Consider the following 23,147-nt stretch of genomic DNA (forward strand, 5'->3'; position numbering starts at 1 on the left):
GAGCCAGATGTTGGCTTTCAACACAGCTCAAGCCACAAGTCATAGACTGAGGCTTGATGTGTGTAAAGTGGGGTCCTCTTTCCTACCACCACAGTAAATAAAAATACAACTCTGTGCTTATTTAGTGTCTCCAATGCTCAAAGACATTAATGGAGCTGTGGGTTAGTATTAGCCCATCTGTAGGTGGGTCTCTTCAGCTGCTGGATGTTCTTTTCCTGTGTGACAGTATGAAGAGCTTACTTTAGGCCACTCTTAATTGATACCTGAAAGCCAAAGAAGCAGGGCCGCCCAGAGGATTCCGGGGGCCCGGGGTCTTCGGCGGCGGGGGGCCCTTCCGTTCCGGGACCCGCCGCCGAAGTGCCCCGAAGACCCGCGGCGGGGACCCCCTGCCGCCGAATTGCCGCCGAAGCGGGACTCGCCGCCGAAGCGCAGCCCGGTCTTCGGCGGTAATTCGGCGGGGGGGGCCCCCCCACTGCAGGTCTTCGGGGCACTTTGGCGGCGGGTCCCGGAACGGAAGGGCCCCCCGCCGCCGAATTACCGCCGAAGACCGGGCTGCGCTTTGGCGGCGGGTCCATCTTCGGCGGTAATTGGAGCGAAGAAGCTCCTGCGCCCGGCCCCGCAAGAGTTTTCCGGGCCCCCCGGAGCGAGTGAGGGACCCCGCTCCAGGGGCCCCAAAAAACTCTCATGGGGACCCCTGTGGGGCTCGGGGCCTGGGGCAAATTGCCCCTCTTGCCCCCCCTTCTGGGCGGCCCTGCAAAGAAGCCATACATTCTCCTTGGAATGGCCACTGCTGCCTCCTTTATGCACAGATTATAATGTGGTCAGGAGACCAGGTGCATTTCTGTGCTCTCTAGTATTGTCTATGTCCAGTGGAACTTTGCCCAAAAGAAATGTACAGAAAATGAAGGGGAAGTTCAGCAGAGAAGTTTGTGCAAGAAGTACAGGATAAGTGTCCAGAAACAGATCTGGCACCAGCTCTAGAGCGGAACTACCTCAGATGAATGTGGATGGTGGCGGTGGCATCGGTTCAGAGATGAAATGGGGAAAACCAAGGGAAAGTGTAGGCGGGGTGGTGGACCAATGACGTGAAAATAGTGATCCAAAAAAAGAAAAATGATTCATAAAGAAAAAACCCACCCAGTGTGAATGAAAATGAGTGCAAAGAATGAAAGCAGACTGCCAAGTGGGAGGTGAAGAAGGCCAAAGAAAGAGTGCCCTAGACGTCCTGTATGCTGAGCTCTCAAATGACCCACATCTGGCTTGCAAAAAGGATCTGTAGCATTGCAAAACTGAGATGCCAAGGAACGGAGGACGGTGTTGCAGTACCATTGTAAATCTCAGAAATGTAGGGCAGGAAGGGACTTCAAGAAGTCATTAAGTCCAGATCCCCACCCCCATTCCCCGCACAGATCAAGTAAACCTAGACCATCCCTTACAGGTGTTTGTCCAGCCTGATCTTAAAAACCTCCAGTGACAGGGAGTCCACAACCTCCTTTAGAAGCTTATTCCAGAACTTAACTACCCTTCTAGTTAGAAAGGTTTTTTTCTAATATCTAACCTAAATCTCCCTTGCCCATTACTTCTTGTCCTACCTTCAGAGTCCATGGAGAACAATTGATCTCAGTCTTCTTTATAACAGCCCTTAACATACTTGAAGACTTATCAGGTCTCTTCAGTCTTCTTTTCTCAAAACAAAATGTGCCCAGTTTTTTTAACTTTTCCCAATAGATCAGGTTTTCTAAACCTTTCAGAATTTTTGTTGCTCTCCTCTGGCCTCTCTCCAATTTATCCGTATCTTTTCTAAAGTGCGGCACTCAAAACCGGACACAGCATTAAGGCTGAGGCCACACCAGTGCTGAGCAGGACAATTATCTCCCATGTCTTACATGCAACAGTCCTGCTAATATACCCCACGATGCCCTTAGCCTTCTTTGCAACTACATCAGATTGACTCATTCAATTTGTGATGGACGAGAACCCCCAGATCTTTTCAGCAGTACGACCAACTAGCCAGTTATTCCCCATTCTGGAGCTGTGCCCTTGATTTTTCCTTCCTAAGTGAAGTACTTCACACTTGTCTTTATTGAAATTCATTTTGTTGATCGAAGACCAATTCATCAAGGTCATTTTGAATTCTAATCCTGTCCTCCAAAGTGCTTGCAACCCCCTCCCAGTTTGGTGTCATCCCCAGATTTTAAGCATATATTCTCCACTTGGTTATCCAAGTCATTAATTAAAATATTGACTACTACCAGAACCAAGACTGACCCCTGAGGAACTCCACAAGATCCAGCCTCCAGTTTGACAGCAAACCATTGATAACTACACTCTTGAGTACAGTCTTTCAGTCAGTTGCATACACACACCTTATAATAAAGGTGGTGTAAATTAAATTCTCTAGTTTACCTATGAAAATATGTGGGATTGTGTCAAAAGTGCTACTAAAACCCAAGCTCTATCACATGCACTGTTTTCCCCACATCCGCTAGGACAGTAACTCTGTCAGAGAAGGAAATTAGGCTGGTTTGGCTGTTCTTGATAAATCCATGCTGGCTATTCCTTAGAACTCTATTATCCTCTAGTGGGTTACAAACTGAGTGTTTAATAAATTGTTACAGTATCTTTCCAGGTATCCCAGTTAGACTGCAGATCTATAACCCTCCAGGTCCTCTTTGTTTCCTTTTAAAGGCAGGTCCTGCATTTCCCCTTCTCCAGTCTTCTGGGACCTCACCTATCCTCCAGGCGTTCTCAAAGATAATCACTAACGTTCTGAGATTGCTTCAGCTAGTTCCTTAAATCTCCTAAAATGAACTCCATAAGGTCCTGCCAATCTGAATGCATCTAACTTATTTAAATATTTTTAACCTGATCTTTCCCTATTTTGGCTTGCGTTCCTTCCCTCTTGTTAATATTGTGCTGAGTATTTTTCACCATTAACCTTTTTCGTGAAGACTGAAGCAAAAAAGACATTAAACACCTCAGCTTACTCGATGTCATCAATTATTAACTCTCCTTCCCCACTAACCTACACTTGCCTTTGTCTTTCTCTTGCTCCTAATGTATTTAAAGAATATCTTCTGGCTTTGTATGTCCCTTGCTAGGTGTAACTCATGTGGTGCCTTATTCTTTCTGGTTTTGTCCCTACATGCTTATGCTATTTGTTTGTACTTCTCCTTAGCGCTTGGTACAGGTTTCTACTTCCTGTGGAATTCCTTTTTGATTCCAGGCATATTGGTGTCTCACTATTCTTCCGAAATTTCCTTTGCATTGGAATAGTTGGCAGTTTTGTGCTTAACATCTCCTTGAGAAACTGCCAGCTCTCCTTTACCTCTTAGATTTTCTTGCCATGGGACCTTATCCACCAGTTCCCTGAGCTGAAGATCAGGGGGAGACTACTAGTAACACCTGAACAAGTGAAGAAGAAGGGGAAACAATACTTTGAGCATCTCTTAAATGAGACAAACCCCTTTAGGGCAGAGTTGCCAATGTGGTGCCTGATCAAACAAGTTTATTAACTACAAAAGATAGATTTTAAATGACTACAAGTAATGAGGTGTACAAGTCATAATTGGTTACAAATTAATACAAAGTAAAACACAACTAATACCTAACTTAACCAAGTGAATTCAAAGCAAAGATCTCTCACCACATTACAGCAGTCTTCCTGGCTGAAGTCCTTTCAGCTAGTAACCCTCCCCAGTCCAATGATGCTTCCTTTGTCCTTCAAGTATTGTCGACACCGTAAGTAGAGATAAAGGGAGAGATGATTTGGGAGCTTTGTTCTTCCTTCTTATGCTTTTCTTCTTCGAGGATCATCTCCAACCGAGGTTCAGGATAAATCTGCTGGATGGGAATCCTCAGCGGTTTCTTTGTCAAAAATGTAAATCTTTGCACAAAATCTTCCTGCCAAAGAATGGCCAATGAACCAGACGATAGTCCACTTGATTTTGTTGACACCTGGCTGAGTCTTTGGCTAGCCTTTTGTCTCTGGGGAACTGGTTTGTGGCTGTTTTTAGTATTATCATACAGTAGAATCTTATAACTTTACATACAATGTTGTCATACATTTTACCAGGACAATAGTGATCAGCAAATTATGAGTTTTCAAATGATACCTCACAAGGCATACTTTGTAAAAGATTTATCATAGTCCTATTAAAAGGGGTGAATGTAGGGGTACAGACTGTCACACCAACAGGATAGCTTCTGGGCTTTTATAGACCAAGAAAAGGCATACAATACAGTGGACAGAAGGATATTCACATCAGTGCTGAGGAAATATGGAGTGTCTGAAGTTTTAATAACTATGGTGAATGCCCTATATAGATTGCCTAAAACAGTGACCCAAACATTGTTTGGAATTAAACATCTGTTTGTAATGAAAGTCAGACTGACCCAGGGATCAGCCTGCACCAGGAGCCAGCCCTAATTCTGCTGCTGGTTATCATACTGATGGACTATGTCAGCAGGAAGATCCCAGTGGGGAAAGGTGAGAAGCTGCTATATGCTGATGACATAGCAATAAAGGCATCCTCAAATGAAGTTCTAGAGAAAATAGTAAGCCAGTGGTATGACCAGCTAAGCTGGCATGGGATGAAAATGAGAATGATTAAGATTGAGGTTGTGTGAGGCAGTAGAGGTGCCACCAGAAGCCTAGATGTAGAGATTAATGGAGTGAGACTAGGTCAGACTGACCAGTTCAAGCATCTTGGCAGCTGGGCCATGGAAGATGGCGAGCTTGAACATGCAAAGAATCCTGTGGCACCTTATAGACTAACAGACGTTTTGCAGTTCATGAGGTTGATGGAGTTCCACTCCATACGGCTAAATGCAGTGCCTTGCATGGTGTCAAGTATCAGAGGGGTAGCCGTGTTAGTCTGGTTCTGTAGAAGCAGCAAAGAATCCTGTGGCACCTTATAGAACATGAGATTTGGGGATGCTGGAAGACTGAAATAACTCAGGTGGTGCATTTGACAAGCATAATGTGACAGGGTGGAGACCCCATCCAGGGCAAGATGAGAGCACCCCATCCTCCAAGCTGCGCTCCACCTCAGGGCAGCAAGGTTAAATGGCTAGTGGGCTGCCCTTACCCACAGGGCAGCCAGGGTAGGGGGTCCAACCTGCTCCACCAGGTCCCAGCCCAAGACCCTAACAATAGTGGGGTGCTCTGCCACTGAGTCAGCAGGGCTCCAACCAAAACATGCCAACTTCCCACAGGACGTCTAGAGCTAGTCCCCCCCGGCCACTTACTACCACATCTCTCAGAGCAGTAGCTGGGGTGGCATCTGGGTCTCTGGGCTTCCCAGCACCCACCGACTCCAATTCCTATTGGGCATCCATAGGTACCTGGGCATCTGTCTGGGTCTTAGCACCAGTGGCGCTTCTACAGTCAGGGCTCCAGCTACTCCCAGGCTCAAGCATGCAAAGTACATCCTTCCTCCTCAGCAGTCAGCCCAGACTGAGTTGGGCTGCTCCCCATTATACTAGTGCTACACTTGGGGGGCGGGGTGTGTATGTGTGTGGCTTCTTCAGCCCACAATGAAGAATTAGCCTTTCCCCGTCCAGTGCAGGGTGAGGGCACCCCATTGCCCCTGTGCTGCTGAGACTGAAAACCCAGCTGTCTGGAACAACAGTGCACCACATAGCGCTGTACAGTGCAGAAGCCTGGGCGATAACGAGATGGCACGTTCAATGTCTATAGGTGTTTCATGAGATGTTTTCACACCACAAGAGGAGTTACACAAAAAGACAGTTTTAGAAATGAAAGTACTAGGATGGAAGCCAAAGCCTGTGATGTGGCCAACAAAATCCAGGACACACAACTTTGCTGGTTCAGACACATACGGAGAATGAATGAAGGGCACTTGGTGAAGACAGCATGGCAGGCAGCACACAGGGGCTATAGGGGAGGAGGCAGTATATCTATAGCGTCTCCATAGCCAGGGAAGCAGGCAGCACATGAGGGCTATAGGGGAGCAGGCAGTATAGCTATCGGGTCCCCATAGCCAGGGACGCAGGCAGCACACGGGGGCTATAGGGGAGCAGGCAGCACACAGGGGCAATAGGGGAGCAGGCAGTATAGCTATAGGGTCCCCATAGCCAGGGGAGCAGGCAGCACACGGGGGCTATAGGGGAGCAGGCAGTATAGCTATCGGGTCCCCATAGCCAGGGGAGCAGGCAGCACACGGGGGCTATAGGGGAGCAGGCAGTATATCTATAGCGTCTCCATAGCCAGGGGAGCAGGCAGCACACGGGGGCTATAGGGGAGCAGGCAGCACACAGGGGCTATAGGGGAGCAGGCAGTATAGCTATCGGGTCCCCACAGCCAGGGGAGCAGGCAGCACACGGGGAGTCTCTGGGCTGAGCCAGCTCCCAGCCGCTCCCGCGGCAGCCCGGAACCTGCGCGCCGAGGAGCAGTTTCGGGGGGGGACGGGGGCAGCGCGGGACCCGCCAGGGCTGGGGGGCGACAGCGGGAGCGGACCGGGCCCGACCCTACGGGAACGAGCGGGGCGGACCCGGCCGGGCCCGCGGAGGCCGCCGCCATGTTCGCGGGGCTGCAGGAGCTGGGGGTGGCCAACGGGGAGGACCTGAAGGAGACGCTGACCAACTGCACCGAGCCGCTCAAGGCCATCGAGCAGTTCCAGGTGGGGAGCGCGGCCCGGGGGGGGCGGGAGTGGCTCTGCCCCGGCAGGGGTAGGGTGGCCGGAGCTCTCCGCTGGCCCAGCTGGGTCTCGGGCAGGCTCCCACCCCGGTGGGGTCTTTTAGGTACCTGTGCGCGGCTCGCCGATCCCGAGCCCCGTCCCGTCCCCACGCGGGTCAGTCTCATGTGGGTCCGCCTGGACTCGGGGCCTGGGTCCCAGGGCTTCGAGAGGGGCTGGGTGGGTCTGAGCTGATAACGCCTCAGTAAACGGGTTCCGGGTGCCAGGGCATCCATCGCGGTGGTGTCCGATTGCTGCGGGTCTTGTTCTCTGAAACCTCCTCGAGTTGTTTCTGATCCGGACTCTGCTTGAGCGCTGCTCCCTGTTGCTTGACATGGGCTTAACTTTTTCACCTTCCATCATCCTCCCATTATATTGCAGCCTCATTTGCTCCCAGCTGCTTACACGATGTGGGACAACTTCAATGAAGGATTTAAAAATAGATCCAGGATTTTTTTTTTTTAATTATAATTGAGACAAACTTTGGAGGCCCTCATCACAAGGGGACTCTTTAAAGGCTGCTTTTAAAATGAAGGGAGTCTCTCTCCCAATTCAACAGGATTTGACAACTGTGAGAGTGGCTTTTAGGTTTTTGTTTTTTGCAGCTTAATGCAGGATGAAATGTGAAAAGGAAGCTTTGGTTACTCTTGGCTCCTAACACGCTGGTGCTCTGTAGTATCTTCTCACCTCTGCAATGTAATTTTCTGTAATACAAATGAAAGCTGATTGTCCGTTACATGGCATCTCTAAGACTTCATGGAACTATTGCATGTGTCGTTACAGGATGCTTCAGTGTTCTTAAGATTGGGGCATTGATCGTTTAGCAAAGCTTTGGTATATTTCAGCAGTGGCAGTTTATATATTTATAAAGTTGGGTTAATGGAGTTTAGCATAAGCTAGCCAAATGCAACCATTTTAAAAGTCCTGGTAGATTTTTGAATGATTAGAGAAACATTGTAAGGTACTTCAGGCCCCAGATTTAAGGATAATTTAAAAAATGTGAATGTTTTTGTATAGAAATGGATAAATGTTAATGGAACAATATTTTTTAAACAAATAAACATTCCTCTGCACTGTTTACTACCCATGCCTAGGAGTCAGAGGCATGACCAGGACTCTGTTGTGCTAGTGTGTCCACACTCCAGTGTTGCACTATTGCATGAGAACTAGAAAAGGAAACTTGCTGGTCTTTCTTCATTGCCTCAGTTGAGTAAAAAGTAAACAAATGGCATTGGTGATGAAAAGTGAACTAGATTTTTAAGTTCTTTTAACATTAATAATATTACACTAGTGCTAGTAGCATAACTAAGGACTTTTTTTAAAAAAACGTTATATTGTTTCTTACTCGGTAATGACCATTTAAATTTATCCAAGTGCTTACTTTTTCTTAACATAAGTCATTTTAGTACTCTGTCTTGTTATTTATTGCCAGCAAGGAATTTGTGTTTCATCCAAATTTTTAACTCTGTGTGGTCTTTGTTTTGCTAGACAGAAAATGGAGTCCTCCTGCCCTCTCTCCAGTCTGCTCTGCCATTCTTGGACCTCCATGGTACCCCTAGGCTGGAATTTCATCAGTCTGTATTTGATGAGCTGAGAGAGAAATTGTTAGAGAGAGTTTCAGCCATTGCCTCAGAAGGAAAGGTTGAGGAAAGGTGTGTTACCAATCTTGCTGCTGATTCTTATCATTAGAAATTAATTGCAAAATTAATCATGGCAGGTAAAGTTTTCAAAAAGCTTAAATGACTCAGTCACTTTTTCAAAAGTATCTTAAGCACTTAGGATTCTAAGTCACTCAGGAGTTTTGAAAACTTTACCTGGCAACTTTTCTTGCTTGCATGTTTCCAGATACAAAAAGCTGGAGGATCTGCTGGAGAAAAGCTTTTCCTTGGTCAAGATGCCGTCTATACAGCCTGTGGTGATGTGTGTCATGAAACACCTGCCCAAGGTAAAATCTGTTGCATCTCCTGGTTACAGCCCCTTTCATTCTCTGTTAGCCGGGCTGTATGCCACGTTTGCAAACTCTTCAGTCAGTTTGTCATTCACTGGCAGAAGAATTTGTCTTATGCTTTGTTTGATTCTCATATCAGTTAATTTAATGTAGTTCAAAAAGCATTTCATATTTCATAAAGCACACTCTACTTAGAGAGATATGTTTCTTCTATTTTAAAAATGTGCGTGTCCCCCCACATCCTTCCCAAAAATAGTTTGAGCTCAGTGGCAGGGGGCTCTTCCAAAACTGATTTAAATGGCAAGTATTTGAAGGATGCAGCTAGATTTTAAAAGGGGGCAATATTTCTGGAAAGGGATACTGAAGAGGAAACAACTCTTCATTTAAGGCACTACAATATCTTTAATGTAATAGCTTCAAAACCTGTACTAGTGCTATTGTATGCTGTAGACTAGAGTTTTGAACCATCACCATAGAATGCTGTGCTCCTTTTTTAATAGGAGAAGATGTTTTTTTCAAAATTAACTGAAGGAAAATGTAATGCTTTCTCTAGGAAGCTAAATACTTTAAAACTAGGGTGGTGTTGGATGGGTAGGGTCATGAAAGAAGGGTCTCTGCTGTTTCCTTGGGTTTTAATTGCATTGGTTGTAGAAGTTACTGGCCAGTTCAAGGTTGTGATTTAGATCTGCCTTATAGTCAACTACTTACCATTTTAACAGTCAGGTAGGTGAACCCCTAACTCTTTACTGAGACTGCACTGTTGTTCACAGGTCCCTGAAAAGAAACTGAAGTTAGTGATGGCGGATAAGGATTTATACAAAGCATGTGCCGTGGAGGTGAAGCGCCAGATCTGGCAGGATAACCAAGCTCTGTTTGGCGATGAGGTGTCCCCATTGCTGAAACAGTACATCCTGGAGAAAGAAAACACTCTCTTTAGTAGTGATCTCTCTGTCTTGCACAACTTCTTCAGTCCCTCTCCGAAAATGAGACGTCAGGGAGAGGTAAGAGCAGGGAGAACTTTTACAGGGAAGTTTGGAATGGAAATCTCCAATCTCTGTCTTGAAAAGGGAGCATATTGGGTTCCTATCCTGCCAGCATCATCAGATAACTGAGTGTTTGTCTGGCCTCACAACTTTGCTAGCACCTGGAAAAAGCTATGTAAATATTTTGGCTACTTATTTAGTGTTAGTTCATCTTCATTAAACAAGTCTTAATTAAATCAACAGGTTAATCTTATATTTAATAGTTACAAGTATAACAATACTGAACATTATGTTTATTAGAATAGCACCTAGTGAATAAAGTAATTGTTAATTTTTTGTTTAAGCAGATTTTAAAAAATAACATTTAAATAGCTAAACAACATGTTTAGCCAATAATATTTTCCCCCTGTTCTGTCTATCAGTCTGGGATTTAATACCATGCCCATCGTTATAGTATCTAAGCACCTTTGGCAGTTAAATCAGGGTTTGGGGGGGGGTTTACAATTTTTATTTTGTTTTTGCAGGAAATAGTAATAGTTCAACAACAAAAAATGGGAAGAAGCGTCAAAAGCTGTGCATGTAGCTAGCCTATAGGACAGTGTGATCTTATTAATGTTAAACCTCGCCCCAGCCACTCTTCCCTCTTGTTGTATACTACCCTCGTTAACTAAGTTCTTCAGGACAAGGATTGTGCCTTCCTATGTACTTGTAGAGTCTCTGTTGCAGTGGTGCTTTTAGACACTCCCACTATACACATTTTATTAAAATGTTTTTAAAAAACCCAAATCCATGCCCCAAGCAGTGTTTTTATCCCAAAAAGGGGGAAATGCCAGAGACTCCATGAAGTCTCTAGGGACTTTTGATTTTAGGTGGTGGGCACTCGAACTATGGTGATAGATGGCAGTACAAAACCCTAAGATCACATTTACAACAAAAAACAATTCCTACTGGTATACTTGGTATAACAGGTCAGATTGTTTAGCCAAGGGAACAGAAAGTCTTGCAATTGCAAATGTCTAGACAAAAATCAATTAAAGCACAAATGGAGTTGAAATGCTGAAAAAGTCTGGAGTGAAATGTCCTTTAAAGCTGTATGTTTTAGTTCAGGCATTCCACAACTGATGGAGCAAATAATGAAATAGTTTGAAAGCTGTCATGTAGGAATAGCTTTTGGTACTAAGTGTGTCTGTTTCCATTTGGGCTTTAGGTGGTTCAGAAGCTGACACAGATGATTGGGAAGAATGTGAAGCTATATGACATGGTGCTACAGTTCCTAAGAACGTTGTTCCTTCGGACACGGAATGTCCATTACTGCACGCTACGGGCAGAGCTCCTGATGTCATTGCATGACCTGGACATCAGCGAGATCTGTACTGTTGACCCCTGTCACAAGGTAATGAATAGATGGACCAGGCACAAATAGTACTTTGGAGTTTTCAGTCTGAGCAGCTCTCATTTGTGCCTGCTGCCTTGAAGGTCAATAACCGAGAGGGTATATTATCTCCAGGCATAGAAAATGGTTCAAACCTCAAGTCTGAAATTCTTATAGTCCTTGGAATGACAGGTTCAAATCCCAGCAGTGTTAACAAAGCCCTTTGTCTTTGTCTGGTAGATAAATTGTTCGTCGTGCTGTTTGGGGTGCTTGGTATGAAGTCTTAAAAAACAGTGTATCATCTGACCTACGTGGATGCTGCCAAAAATGAAGTTCATGCCATTGGTTTGCCCCAGTGTTCTTGGCCAGTTTCCTTCCCCTCCCGGTTGTGCGTAGGACTGTGCACAAACTGATGCTCTTTGCCCAGAAGTGATTTGCATTTCATTAGTTTAGTTTGGCAAGTGCTATGGATCTTGAAGTATAAAGAGCAGAAAATTAATAATTATTAAAATATAAGGAGTTTTGCTGTCTAATTTAGCGCTGCGATAGCATTTGTAATGTGAGTTAAGTCATTCATCCACATAAATGCAGAGTCGCATTCTACTCTCTACGCTTACGTCCTGGTTACATTATTTACAAAGCTTATTTCTCGTGTGACGTGTGCTTCTGAAGAAAAGATACCAGTGATGAGAAATATATTTAGCACCTTCTGTACAGTGGGCTCCAAGCACTTCAGAAACATGAATCAAGATCCACAACATCGTTATGAGGAATATGTGGTTTTAATATAGATGGGGAAACTAACACTTAGGGATTATGGCTTGTCCAAATTTCCAGTGTAAGTCAGTGATAGAGCCAGGAATAAAGTCTAGATCATCTGACTTCCAATCCCATGTTCTTACCACTAAGTGATACTGCCCCCTCAGTTACCATGTGCTCCATCATGTATGTGATCCCACATTGATGGGGGTGGGCCTTGAGATGTATTCACATACTACATGGTACATAGTATGTGTTAATTTTCAGGGAATGCTTGTTGTGGGAGAGGAAAAGGTGATGCCAGTTGAACCTGCTGTACAACAGCTTCATAGCGTGATCTTGTGTGTTTGGATGCCTGTTGGGCTTCCTCTGCTCCTGATGTCAGACCCCTCCTAGAACTTCCCAACACACACAGGACTGTGCAAGCAGCAGATACTGCTGGTCACAGGTTGATGCTGTTTGTATGGATTGGAAACTTTGTCTTCCCCTTCACATGCTGCTACACGAACCCATGTTCTGTTGCACTGATGGTGGCATTTGAACATAATTAGAATACTTGTAGGAGCTTAATGCAAAAGGCTCACTGATTAAGGACCTGTTTTGTCACTAGATCTGAAGCCTTTGAAAAGTCGGCAAGAGTCTTAAAACTGATGTGTGCTGTATCTAATGTTGCAGCTTCCTGTACAACTGTTGGGGAGGGTCGGAAAGGCTTATGCAGGTGTATTTAATTAAATATCGAGCCAACAGTATTACACTGAAGCCTTGAGGTGATTCATATATTGTAATGCTAGTTTAGAGGAGTTGCCATGAGTGTGTTAACAACATTTCCTTTCTTTGCAGTTCACCTGGTGCTTAGATGCCTGCATTCGGGAGAAGTTTGTGGATAACAAGAGAGCTCGAGAGCTGCAAGGGTTCCTGGACGGAGTGAAGAAAGGACAAGAACAAGTATTGGGGTGAGCAGTTCAGGCTCATGAAACTGAGGGATTGATAGCAACGTTCCCATTATCCAGAAGGGCTGAGAATTACTTCAGTTGTTAATTCTCCACAAGTGTCTAGTAACAAAACCAATCATTGCCAAACATAGCCCCTTTCTTAGTGCATTTGGCAAGATAACAGATTTATTCTCAGTATCCTGTCCCAAGGCTCTAACTAGTCAGTGGCCTGTAAAAAACAACCACCCCTTTAACTTTTGTTTTATCAGGCAGGACTTGCCACTTTTAAGTATCTAATTAGTGATCTAAGGCAGAAACATATTTCAGTTGATATAATACATTAGATTTTATCATTATAGTTTTTGCTGCCTGTCTTCCTTCTCTCATAGGTTTTGGTATTCTGTGGCCGGGTGTGTGGTTGGGCCATGGGGTTTGTTAGTATATATAAAATGCATTTGTGGTTCTGTTTCCCTTCAGGGATTTATCAATGATCTTGTGTGATCCCTTTGCCATTAACACCTTAGCTCTGAGTACCATACGGCATCTGCAAGAGCTGGTTGGGCAAGACACCTTACCCAGGGTGAGTCTGAAAAACCTGCACAGATTACAAACGGGCCCTGTTCGGGTTATAATGAGACTGCATTTTTCAGCAAGGGAGAAACTGACTGACATTACAGGAGAAGGAAAGAAACTGTGTGCTATCAAATGCACAAGTAAACTGAAAAGGAGGAAAAACATACATTTTGTCCCGATTTCTTTCATTTGTAGTAATTTTAGGTGTTGTGTAATTATGGTAGGTACACAGTTTTCAGACACATGTGATTTTTCAAGTTGACGGTGCCCACTTAACATTTCTCACTCTCTAGTAGAGACACGCTCTTCTAATTATGCATACTTGCAGGCAACTGCTTTCTGCCTACTTAAATTCCTGCTTCAGTTACAGCATTCTTTACTCCCTGTGCTAAACTTGGTGTCTTGCCTTGCTTTGGGCTGGTGGTAGGGGGATATAGTAAAGTGAATGGTGTAAGCGGAGAGAGAGTTCTCTCTATTGTACACTTTATTGAACCATCTGAATGTAAAGTTATAGTTGTTGCTCTGCATTTACATCAGCCACACGGAGAAGAAGATGGTACACTTAATAACGTTGTGAGGCACTTGCTCTCTGTAATGCTGCGTTCTGCTGCCGACAATCCCTTTGCGGGGGAGGCAGAATTACATCGGGAATGGCAGCTGGCAAGTGACCACCGTTCAGCCCTAGAAAGGACTTAGAATGCGGTCTGCTGGTTGGATCCTCAGTTTCCCTGGTATGAACTGGGTACTCATGGGCTGTGCAACAAGAATGTGAATCTTTGCCCCCGTGGATCAGGACTCAGATCCTATGATGGGAACCATACAAGGATCTAAATAGAAACACTCCCTATATTTCATCCCTTGGGCTGCTTTTTCATTGTCAAATTAAATAATTTCCTTTTATCCTTTCAAGCTTGCAAAAAGGCCAATGTCATTTTTACACACTCAATATTGGATATTTACTGACAAACACGGATAGTTTCTTTCTGACACATATTGTACTTTATGACGTCAAATTGTTTTTGAAAGGTCTCTAGCCAGTCGTCTGATCAGATGGCCTGAATATCTCCAAGCACACTGTAAAATTATTACACTGAGGTGTGTTCTGTAGCATTTGCAGCTGTTTGTGGCCCTCTGAGCTATAATTCATTACTTAAATCATAGAAATTGACAGCCCCTAGCAGTCTTTTGCGATCTAACGTCTCTGGATAATGCTTCTGAATCCAAGAAAACCACTGAATATAAATTACTTCCAAATAAATCTCCAACATGTAGAGAATTGAGGAAGAACATAACTTTTAGTACATTTGAATTTCCAGGAAAGCCCAGACCTCTTGTTACTGCTAAGGATGCTGTCTCTGGGACAAGGGGCCTGGGACATGATTGACAGTCAAGTCTTCAGGGAGCCTAAAATGGTAAGCTTCTCGAAGAGCATTTCCTCATTGATTTCTTCATCTTCCTCTCTCTCAAAAAATCCTCAGTGTCACCTTTTCCAAATGCCTCTAATAAGCACTTGCAAAATTTGGAAACGTCCTGTTTGTACAGATGACACCTGGCATTTGCATGCACCAATAGGGTGAGAGTGTACACAAGTGGGTCCTCTTGTCAACTCCCCCCCCCCTCTTTTTTGGTCGTCTTGAACATCTGGGGCTTTAACTTTTTTATATCTGAGTTTTGCCTCTAACAAATTCAGCACCAATGGCTCATAACTCCTGGGATCTCCGCCCAAATGGCGAGACTGTAGATCAGAATGAATGTGAAAATAGCATTGCTGGGGCTGGCCCTGAACTCTAATAGCAGCTCATTGCATTGTCATTCAGTGGCTAGCGCGTCTGCCTCCCCAGTGTTGTGACAGGAATGCTGTGGAGGTATCATTCAACCCCTGGACAGCGTATCTTGGATCGCTCAGGTGATCCGCCCCCCACTTTCCCTCTGGCCTGCTCTCTGAACAGGTTTGGTAGCTCTGGGAGAAGTTATATTCAGCTGTCTTTAGAAGAGAGGTTAACCACAATATTGGGCAGTGGGGGGAACCTCAAAAACTCCATTGCTGTTTCTGTTCTGTGGCGCAAAGAGGTGCAGCTCTTCCCCAGGGAGGGTGATTGAGGCATTGGCCGTATACACTGCTGGCGGACTGCACGTTTACCTCAGTGATGTACGTTTTCCGTAGGTGTTTGCATAGGTGCTGGAACTAGGGGTGCTGCTGCACCCCCTGCTTTGAAGTGGTTTCCATCATATGCAGGGTTTACAGTTTGGTTCAATGGCTCTCTGCACCCGCTACCCTTCAAATTGTCCCAGCACCCCCAGGTGTGTGTGCATGAATAGTCAAATAGTAAGATGATTAGGTACTCACATGGCCCTCGGCAAAGCCTTGGCTTACCTCATATCTTACTTGAAAGGTTCCTTCTTCACCTGTTGGTGCTATATGGAGACAGCTCCACAACCTGCTTCATTGTTAATGTACTTTGTGGTTCCATACGCTGCCGCTTCCCGTTGTTTTAATTTGATACAAAATAAGTAATTTTCAACTGCTGTCGGAATCAGGGCCGGCTCCAGGCACCAGCGAAGGAAGCAGGTACATGGGGTGGCCAATGGAAAGGGGCAGCACGGCCGGGTCTTCGGCAGCAATTCAGTGGTGGGTCCCTCACTCCCTCTCTTCCTCTTTGAGCTGCCGCCAAAGAGGAAGAGGGGGAGCGAAGGACCCGCCGCCGAATTGCCGCCAAAGAATGGAGCGGCACGGCTGAGCTGCCGCCAAAGTGCTGCCGACCGTCTTTCTCTCTCTCTCTCTCTGTTTTTTTCTCCCGCTTCACCGCTTAGGGCAGCAAAAAAGCTGGAGCCGGCCCTGCTGGGAATGGAGGAAATGAGTGTGACTTTCCCCTGGCACTCCTCCTGGGAGCATGACTAAGTGTGCAATGGTTAATATTGGTTCAGGGAATTAACCAGATGACTTGTACTCATTAGCATACTACCCTGTCCTTACCCAGACCCTCTGTGTCCAGCACTTGCAATAACATAGGATAAGGTGCTCTAGACCAGATATGTATATCACAGGGTAATTCTGTTACAGAAAAACATTCCTTCAATAGTGTTCTTGTGTACAAAGTGAAGGATAGTTTTCTGATTATCTCCTTATATTCTACTGGAGGACATGAAAAGAGAGGTCAGTGGTTAGGGCAGGGACTTGGTGTCTGGATACCAGTGTTTTATGTTCCTGTCTACCATTGGTTTGCTGTGTGGTCATAGGTAAATGGTTTACCTTAGTTTTTCTAGCTGTAGGATGGGAATATTACATGTCACCTAAACACTTTAAGATTCTTGGATGGAAAGTTACATAAATGCTAAATAGCTTTTTTATATTGCAATGGCTTTTTTCCCCCCTCTAAGGAACACGAGTTGATCACCAAGTTCTTGCCGATGCTGATGTCTTTTGTGGTGGATGACTACACATTCAACGTAGATCAGAAACTGCCATCAGACGAGAAAGGGCCAATTCCCTACCCCAGCACCATTCCCGAAGCTTTCACCAAGTATGTCATCGACCTACGTACATTAGATCCTTTTTCCAACAAACCAGTAGGCTATGTCTACACTACATCATTTACAGTGACGTTCTCGTGAAGACTCTCTAAGCCATCAGGAGAGAACGCTCCCATCAGCTCAGTAACTCCTTTCTCAGCTGTGTCAGTGGGAGAAGCTCTGCTGCCAGCATACCACTGTCCGCACTGGTGCTTAGGTTGGTGTAACTTGCGTCACTCAGAGAGGTGGATTATTTACACCCCTGAGTGATGTAAGTTATACTGAAATAATTTGTAGTATAGACGTAGTCTTAGGTAGCTAAGCTGTACCACAGAGGAAGCCCATTTTGTATAACGTGGCACAATTAAGAGAAAAGAATTAACCCTAACTAATTCAAGGCTTCAGTTCCATCCAGTGGAACAGTTGATTTAAAAGACACCAGTAAAACTACAGATCTTGAATAGGTCAATAGCGAGAACACAAGGGGTCTGGCAAGAAGTATGAGAGAGGCAGTGCTGCTGTGGAGCCAGTGAGGGTGCTGTCCAGTTTAAAAGTTTCCAGTCAGAGAGCTCAAATACTGTGGCATTTTTATCAAGGGCTCAGATTGAAAGGCAACTGCACAAGAAACAACAAAACACTAAGGCCTTGATTCAGCAAGGTACTTTATAGTCAGTGTGACTAGTCGTGTACTTAACGTTAGGCATATGCTGAATCAGGCCTATGAGAATAGAATAATATTGTCGTGGTGCCTTTGGCCTGAGTTATTTCGACATGGACACTACTGAGGAGAGTCACTTGTAGACAGAGCTGACATTAAAAAGAACATTTCGCTGCGTAACATATTGCCAAAATTAATTAACCATGAGCTACTGCTGCTTAAACCAGATTGTGCATAAGTGGGTTAGAGAGACCTTGGAGTGAAAGCACAAGAGGTTTGCTAGAGTACTTAAAGCTTTTGTTACCCATGGAAGAATAAAGATCAGTTCAGGCCTTCATAGTGATTAGAAAGAGAATAGTTCTTTGACTAACAAACATGGCTGCTGCTCAGCAGTAACAATTAGGGAGGTGTGAGTGACTGATCATCAATACTGTTTTTAAACTAGGCACATCATATTGCTTTGCCCTCATTTTCAAGGAAGCAGAGCCTGTGTCATCCTCTCAAAGTTCTCAGTGTCTCCTCTATTTGAAAACATTGAAGCAACCTGCGTGGAGCAATATTTCTTACTGTTGATTTTTATAAAGGCCTGGCCCAAGGAGGTGGACCATCACATTAACGTTTCTTGCTCTGACATTTCAGTTCAGTCTTTGCAAAACAAATTAGTAAGGTTTTTTTGCATTGCTGTTTTCAAATAAAGGAGACATTTGTGTGTCCTTCACAAGCAGAGTACGGTGGCTGCTTTCATGGTATTACTGAATTTAGGTGCATTTGGACTAAGCGAGAGAATGAGCACCTTCAGATGCGCTACTAGAAATAAGATGACTGTACATGTGATGAGGACTTCAGTTTCTCTTTGAAATCCTGAAGGTTTGGAGGTTAAAAACGAAACTTCTCATGGTTTCTCTTTGCAAAGCCGACAGAAAGGATCTCCGTATGCTCAGTTATGTTCAGACCTTACACTTATTCCCAGTACTCTTCTTGTTTGAATGTCAGTATCCAGAATACCACATTCAGTTAGAATCACAGGCACAACTATTTCATAGCAGAATTGGTGTCTGAGCTGGGAAACTTTAAAATGAAGCAGAATCAGATTTTCCATTGTGTTTAGCTTGATCCTGAAGCTTCCTTCTTCTTATGAACTGTTCAGTTAGTATTGATTATTGGAAAGTAACAATGTTTGTTGAATAATTATTTCGTTGGGCCATGGCAGCAGACAGCTCTCCTAGATCTGAACGCTTTCTCTTAGCCACCACTTCACTGGAGACTTCAGGTTAGCTACTGAGACATTTCCCTGCTTCCTACTCTGTGGCTTCCAGGCTGTGGACCCTGTCTTCGTACGGTCCTCTTTGGTAAATGGGTTCTTGTTCTATTAGTTAAGAAACTTTGTTTGTGCCATAACAGATTCCTTCAGGAGCACAGAATAGCCTGTGAGGTTGGGCTCTATTACATACTTCACATAACTAAACAGAGGAACAAGAATGCTTTTCTCAGGCTCCTGCCAGCACTAGGTAAGTCTTATGTTTTGTACCTACTTGTCACATATAGAAGGCCTAGAAGGAGGAAAATAAGGGCTATGAGGGTGAGTGTGGTTAGTGGTGACAACTCTTGGATTCTGCTAGTTTCAGGCCTGCTAGTGATTCACCATGTGAGCCTGTGCAAGTCCCATGAGTTTACTTACTTGGTCAGCGGTGATGTTTTCCTACCGAGCAGGAGTTCTGTGAAGGTTCCTCAGTGTTTGTTTGTAACTGCTCGGATGAAAGACACCGTACTGGCGATGTGATTAGCTGTAGACTGGTTGGAATGTTACTGGAAGATACATTGTGTCTCGGAGCAGGTAGCTTCCCGCTCTAAACAGTCCCCAAAAGTTGCAGTGGATCAGAACTTGCCACTTGATCCACAAAAGGAACTCGCAGTGAAACACCACCAAATCTAGCCCAGGCTTAGCGGCTCCCAGAATTCTTCCTCAGTGGCTGCTCAGCCCACATCCTGGGTTCTCTCCCACCTCCCTTTATACCTGGGTCGGGTAGTCAGCCACCTGCAGTGGCCAGTCAGCAAAGTGCACATCAAGTTCTTTCAGCAGGCTCGTCTTCTGCTAACACGGCAAAGCTTTCAGGCAAATGCTTGCCACCCTGTTAGTCATTGTCCTTCCTGTTGTGCAGTCGAGACATTCAGTGACCTGGCCTTCGGTGATATTTTCCTGCACCTGCTCACCGGTAACCTCACGTTGCTGGCTGATGAATTTGCTCTGGAGGACTTCTGTACCAGTCTCTTTGATGGCTTCTTCCTCACTGCCTGCTCAAGGTAACTGACATCCTTCAGAAAGCACAATATTTACAAGATGAATGGGACAGTTCACACCTTTCTGAGCTATTGTTTCACTTAGCTCACACTGGAAAGGCTATGATAGCTCTTGTGGTGTTTTTTTTATATGCTTAGATTTTGCAACCAATTCTGTAGAAATAAAATCACTGGAAATAGCAAGTGTTGATTTATAAACCATTACACAAACCCTAAATCGTTATTCAGAGACAGAAGTTGCAGTGGGGCAACATCCTCCTTACAGTGCAATAGCAGATTGAATTTCTGCTTTAAACATTATATTTAACTTCAGCTCTCTAATTTATAAATGCACATAAAGAACTTGTTAGTAGTTCTAAACCCTTGTATTAATTCCTGGCAAGCCTATAGAAGCATAACATCCTGTAGCATGCAAGCAATTCCTTTACAACTTAAGTATTCTTGATAATTGAAAACAAAACTCCCATTCTTTGAACACCCAGACACTGCTCTGACGTTGTTGTGTAACTTTCTCTCTAAAATGTGGTTGTGTTCTGTACATTGTGATCTATACATTGGTTTCACCACTTTACAATTGCTCTTTACAGAAAAGAGAATGTCCATAGACACATGCTAAGATTGCTACTTCACCTGCATCACAAAGTGGCACCTGCCAAATTAGAATCACTCCAGAAGGCTTTGGAACCTACCAAGCAGGTAAGAAGGGTCACAAAAGGAAAAGTAATTGCCGATGAAGTCAACTGAATTCCCTGAAGCTGCTTACCAGAGCCTGTGTTCTGTTTAGATAGCAGCTTTCAGAGTGTGTGGAGTATTGACTTAATTATATCATGACTTCCTCTTCCCACTTTCCTCTGTGTTGAAACACTCCCAGTAGTCCTAGTACTTAGTGTTCCAGCTGGCGTAACAGCTAGAATGAAGTGTGACTCTTCTTTTGTTTGTTTGTTTTCCCGATGCTCGTTCCACAGAGCGGCGAAGCTGTGAAGGATCTTTATAACCAGCTCAGCGAGAAACTGGAGCTTCGCAAACCCAGTCCAGCCCAGGTGGCTGAAACTCCATCCATGGAACTGACTTTGCCCACAGTACCCACCCCAGCCTCGCTCTGAGCCACATGAGCGGGACTCTGAGATAAGAGAAACTAACCTTTGCGTCCTGCAGAGTGGAGGCATTTCAGTGTACTGCTGAGTGTCTCTGGCTACCGTGGTGGAAACTTACCTAAAGCCACTGAACCTTTTGCAGACGCAGGACATTGTCAGACACTGAGCACTGTCTCTTGCTGGCTAGAAGGCTCAGTATGCAGTGGATTGCGTAGGTTTACTTTGCCTAAGGATAGCTAGGTGGCTTCTTGTGGATCTACTCAGCTTCTGTGATTTTTTTTTTTTTTCAAAAGTCAAGTCTTGTTTTTAAACTTTATATCTTCTTGCGTTTTTAGACTTACAATTTTCTGGGGCAGTAAAAACCCGGTTGTGTAATCAGGCAGAGGGAGCGAACCCTTGAAGTCTGAGCAGTTTCGCTCTTTGCCCCCAGCTTGCTTCTTTGGGTCTTTAAAGCTGAGAGATGGTTATCAACAAAAGGGAACAAGGCTGCAGTTTTTATACTTTGTTCAAAACTGGTGCTTCCCTGTGACCTCATGGAGACAAGGGCTGTGCATACCTGTTGGCCAATCCCCGTGGGAGCAGCACAGCCGGGGCGGGGCCTAGTTCCAGCTCCCTCCTTGGGTTTGTGGATCACTCTCAGACATAGGGGGTGACATAGTGGTGGTGCACCTGGCAAGTTAGGCATCTGCTTCTGATGTCAAGGGTTGGCTGTTCACCAACCTGATCCCCAGCTTACTCCACGGCAACTGGTAATTGGCAGCTGTCCCGGACCTTGGACAGCAGCCCAGGTAGGAAGGGGAGGAGAGGGCTGGAAAAGTTCAGGAGTTTCAGTTTAAAGGCTTTTTGTGAACCCAGAACCCAGAGTCACAGACAGGCTGCACCTCCCATCACTCTCACATCTCCCTAGCTCAGGCTGGTTGGCTCTCTTTGCACTGAAGAGCCTGCACGAGGTATCATGGAGTGTAGGGGAGTCAGGGCCCTGCACCCCTCTTCCTGAGATTCACTGTGACTCTCAGCCAGCCAGTAAAACAGAAGGTTTATTGGACAATAGGAACGCAGTCTACAGCAGAACTTGTGGGCACAACCAGGACCCCTCAATCAAGTCCTTCTGGGGGTTCAGGGTGCTTAGACCCCAGCTTGGGGTTCCCTGCGTTGCACCACCCAGCCCAAACTGAAACTAAAAATTCCTCTAGCCGCTTTCTTCCCCCCGCCCCCCTCTGCTCCTCCTCTCCTTTGTTCAGTCTCCTGGGCAGAAGGTGTCACTCCTCCCCCCCCCAGGCTCAGGTAGCTTCCTTCTCATCCCCAATGTAATCCCCTGCAACATTCCCAGGTCAAATCCGCCCCGCTCCCTGCTCCGTCACACGAGGTCACCCCCCCTTCGTCCCCACATGGTGCTGCCCTGATGCTGTGGCAGCATCTACCAGGGCCATCACTGGGACCTGGAAACTCAGGACTTTATTAGGAACGGGGCAGACATTGTTGAGTTGCTGCCAGCAGGTGACTGAGGTCCCCAGTCCAAAGTGAGCAGCGCCTGATACTCTCTATTGTCAAAAACCATAGAATCGTAGGACTGGAGGGGATATCAAGCGGTCTTCTAGTCCAGTAAATCCCGTGGCCATCTGTGGGACCCTTGAGGCTCCTTACTGGCCAAGCTGCCATTTGCCACCTCTTGCCCCATTGGTCGAGGGGACTCTGGCTGCCTGCTGCTGAAGTGGAGCAATGGAACGCAGATATAAGTGTGGGCTGGCCCCTTGGAGGCTAACTGCACTGAGCAGAGGGCCACCCAAGTCACCTCACTCCATGCGGGTGGTGGTTAGTCACTTGGAGATGGCTTGCATGAGCCAACGTACCACCAGAGGGGCCATGGGCTCGTAACAAGACTATCCCAGGAGCTTGCCACCTAAGACACGAGACAACAACGGGCTGCACCAAAGAGACAGGGGAGTACAGGGAACCAGTGGTCAGCATGGAGAGTAGCAGCCACAGCACAGCAGCTGCCTAACCACGGTCAAGTCTTTTTTGTAGACCTCACTGCAGAGGAAGAGCCTGCAGGAGGAAAGACCTTGCAGCTGTTTTATGGGGAGCTACTCCCATGTTAGAGGGGTGGCATGGGAGGAAGTGTGGGTGTGTGCCAGGATGGGGTTTCCTGGAGCCACGGGCTCAATTTCTGCCTCCAGGACACAGCTCTATAATAAGCACTTTTCATCACTAGCTTTTAAAGCGCTTTACAGAGGAGGTCAGCGTCATCGTCATCATCCTCATTTCACGGGGGAAACTGAGGAACAAAGTGTTGGCATGATTTACCTGAGGTCACCTAGCAGG

The 23,147-nt window shown here is 45.5% G+C and overlaps 1 protein-coding gene across 3 annotated transcripts; it reads left to right on the plus strand.

The window, feature by feature from the left end:
- Positions 1-6,472: 6,472 nt before the first annotated feature.
- NELFB (negative elongation factor complex member B) lies at positions 6,473-22,026 on the plus strand. Of its 3 annotated transcripts, none has more exons than XM_039507053.1 (13): positions 6,473-6,644; positions 8,187-8,350; positions 8,544-8,643; positions 9,417-9,647; positions 10,837-11,022; positions 12,601-12,713; positions 13,170-13,272; positions 14,582-14,677; positions 16,644-16,786; positions 18,835-18,941; positions 19,593-19,734; positions 20,319-20,427; positions 20,697-22,026. In XM_039507053.1, the coding sequence occupies exons 1-13, from the start codon at positions 6,543-6,545 to the stop codon at positions 20,832-20,834; spliced, it is 1,734 nt and encodes a 577-aa protein (XP_039362987.1). In that variant the 5' UTR covers positions 6,473-6,542; the 3' UTR covers positions 20,835-22,026. The 3 variants fall into 3 exon arrangements, with proteins under 3 accessions (XP_039362987.1, XP_039362990.1, XP_039362989.1); XM_039507056.1 differs by having other exon boundaries at positions 6,578-6,644; positions 8,191-8,350; XM_039507055.1 differs by lacking the exon at positions 6,473-6,644 and adding an exon at positions 7,213-7,269.
- Positions 22,027-23,147: the final 1,121 nt, after the last annotated feature.

The sequence above is a fragment of the Mauremys reevesii genome, linkage group 19 (genome assembly GCF_016161935.1).
Source record: "Mauremys reevesii isolate NIE-2019 linkage group 19, ASM1616193v1, whole genome shotgun sequence".
Classification (NCBI taxonomy): domain Eukaryota; kingdom Metazoa; phylum Chordata; order Testudines; family Geoemydidae; genus Mauremys; species Mauremys reevesii.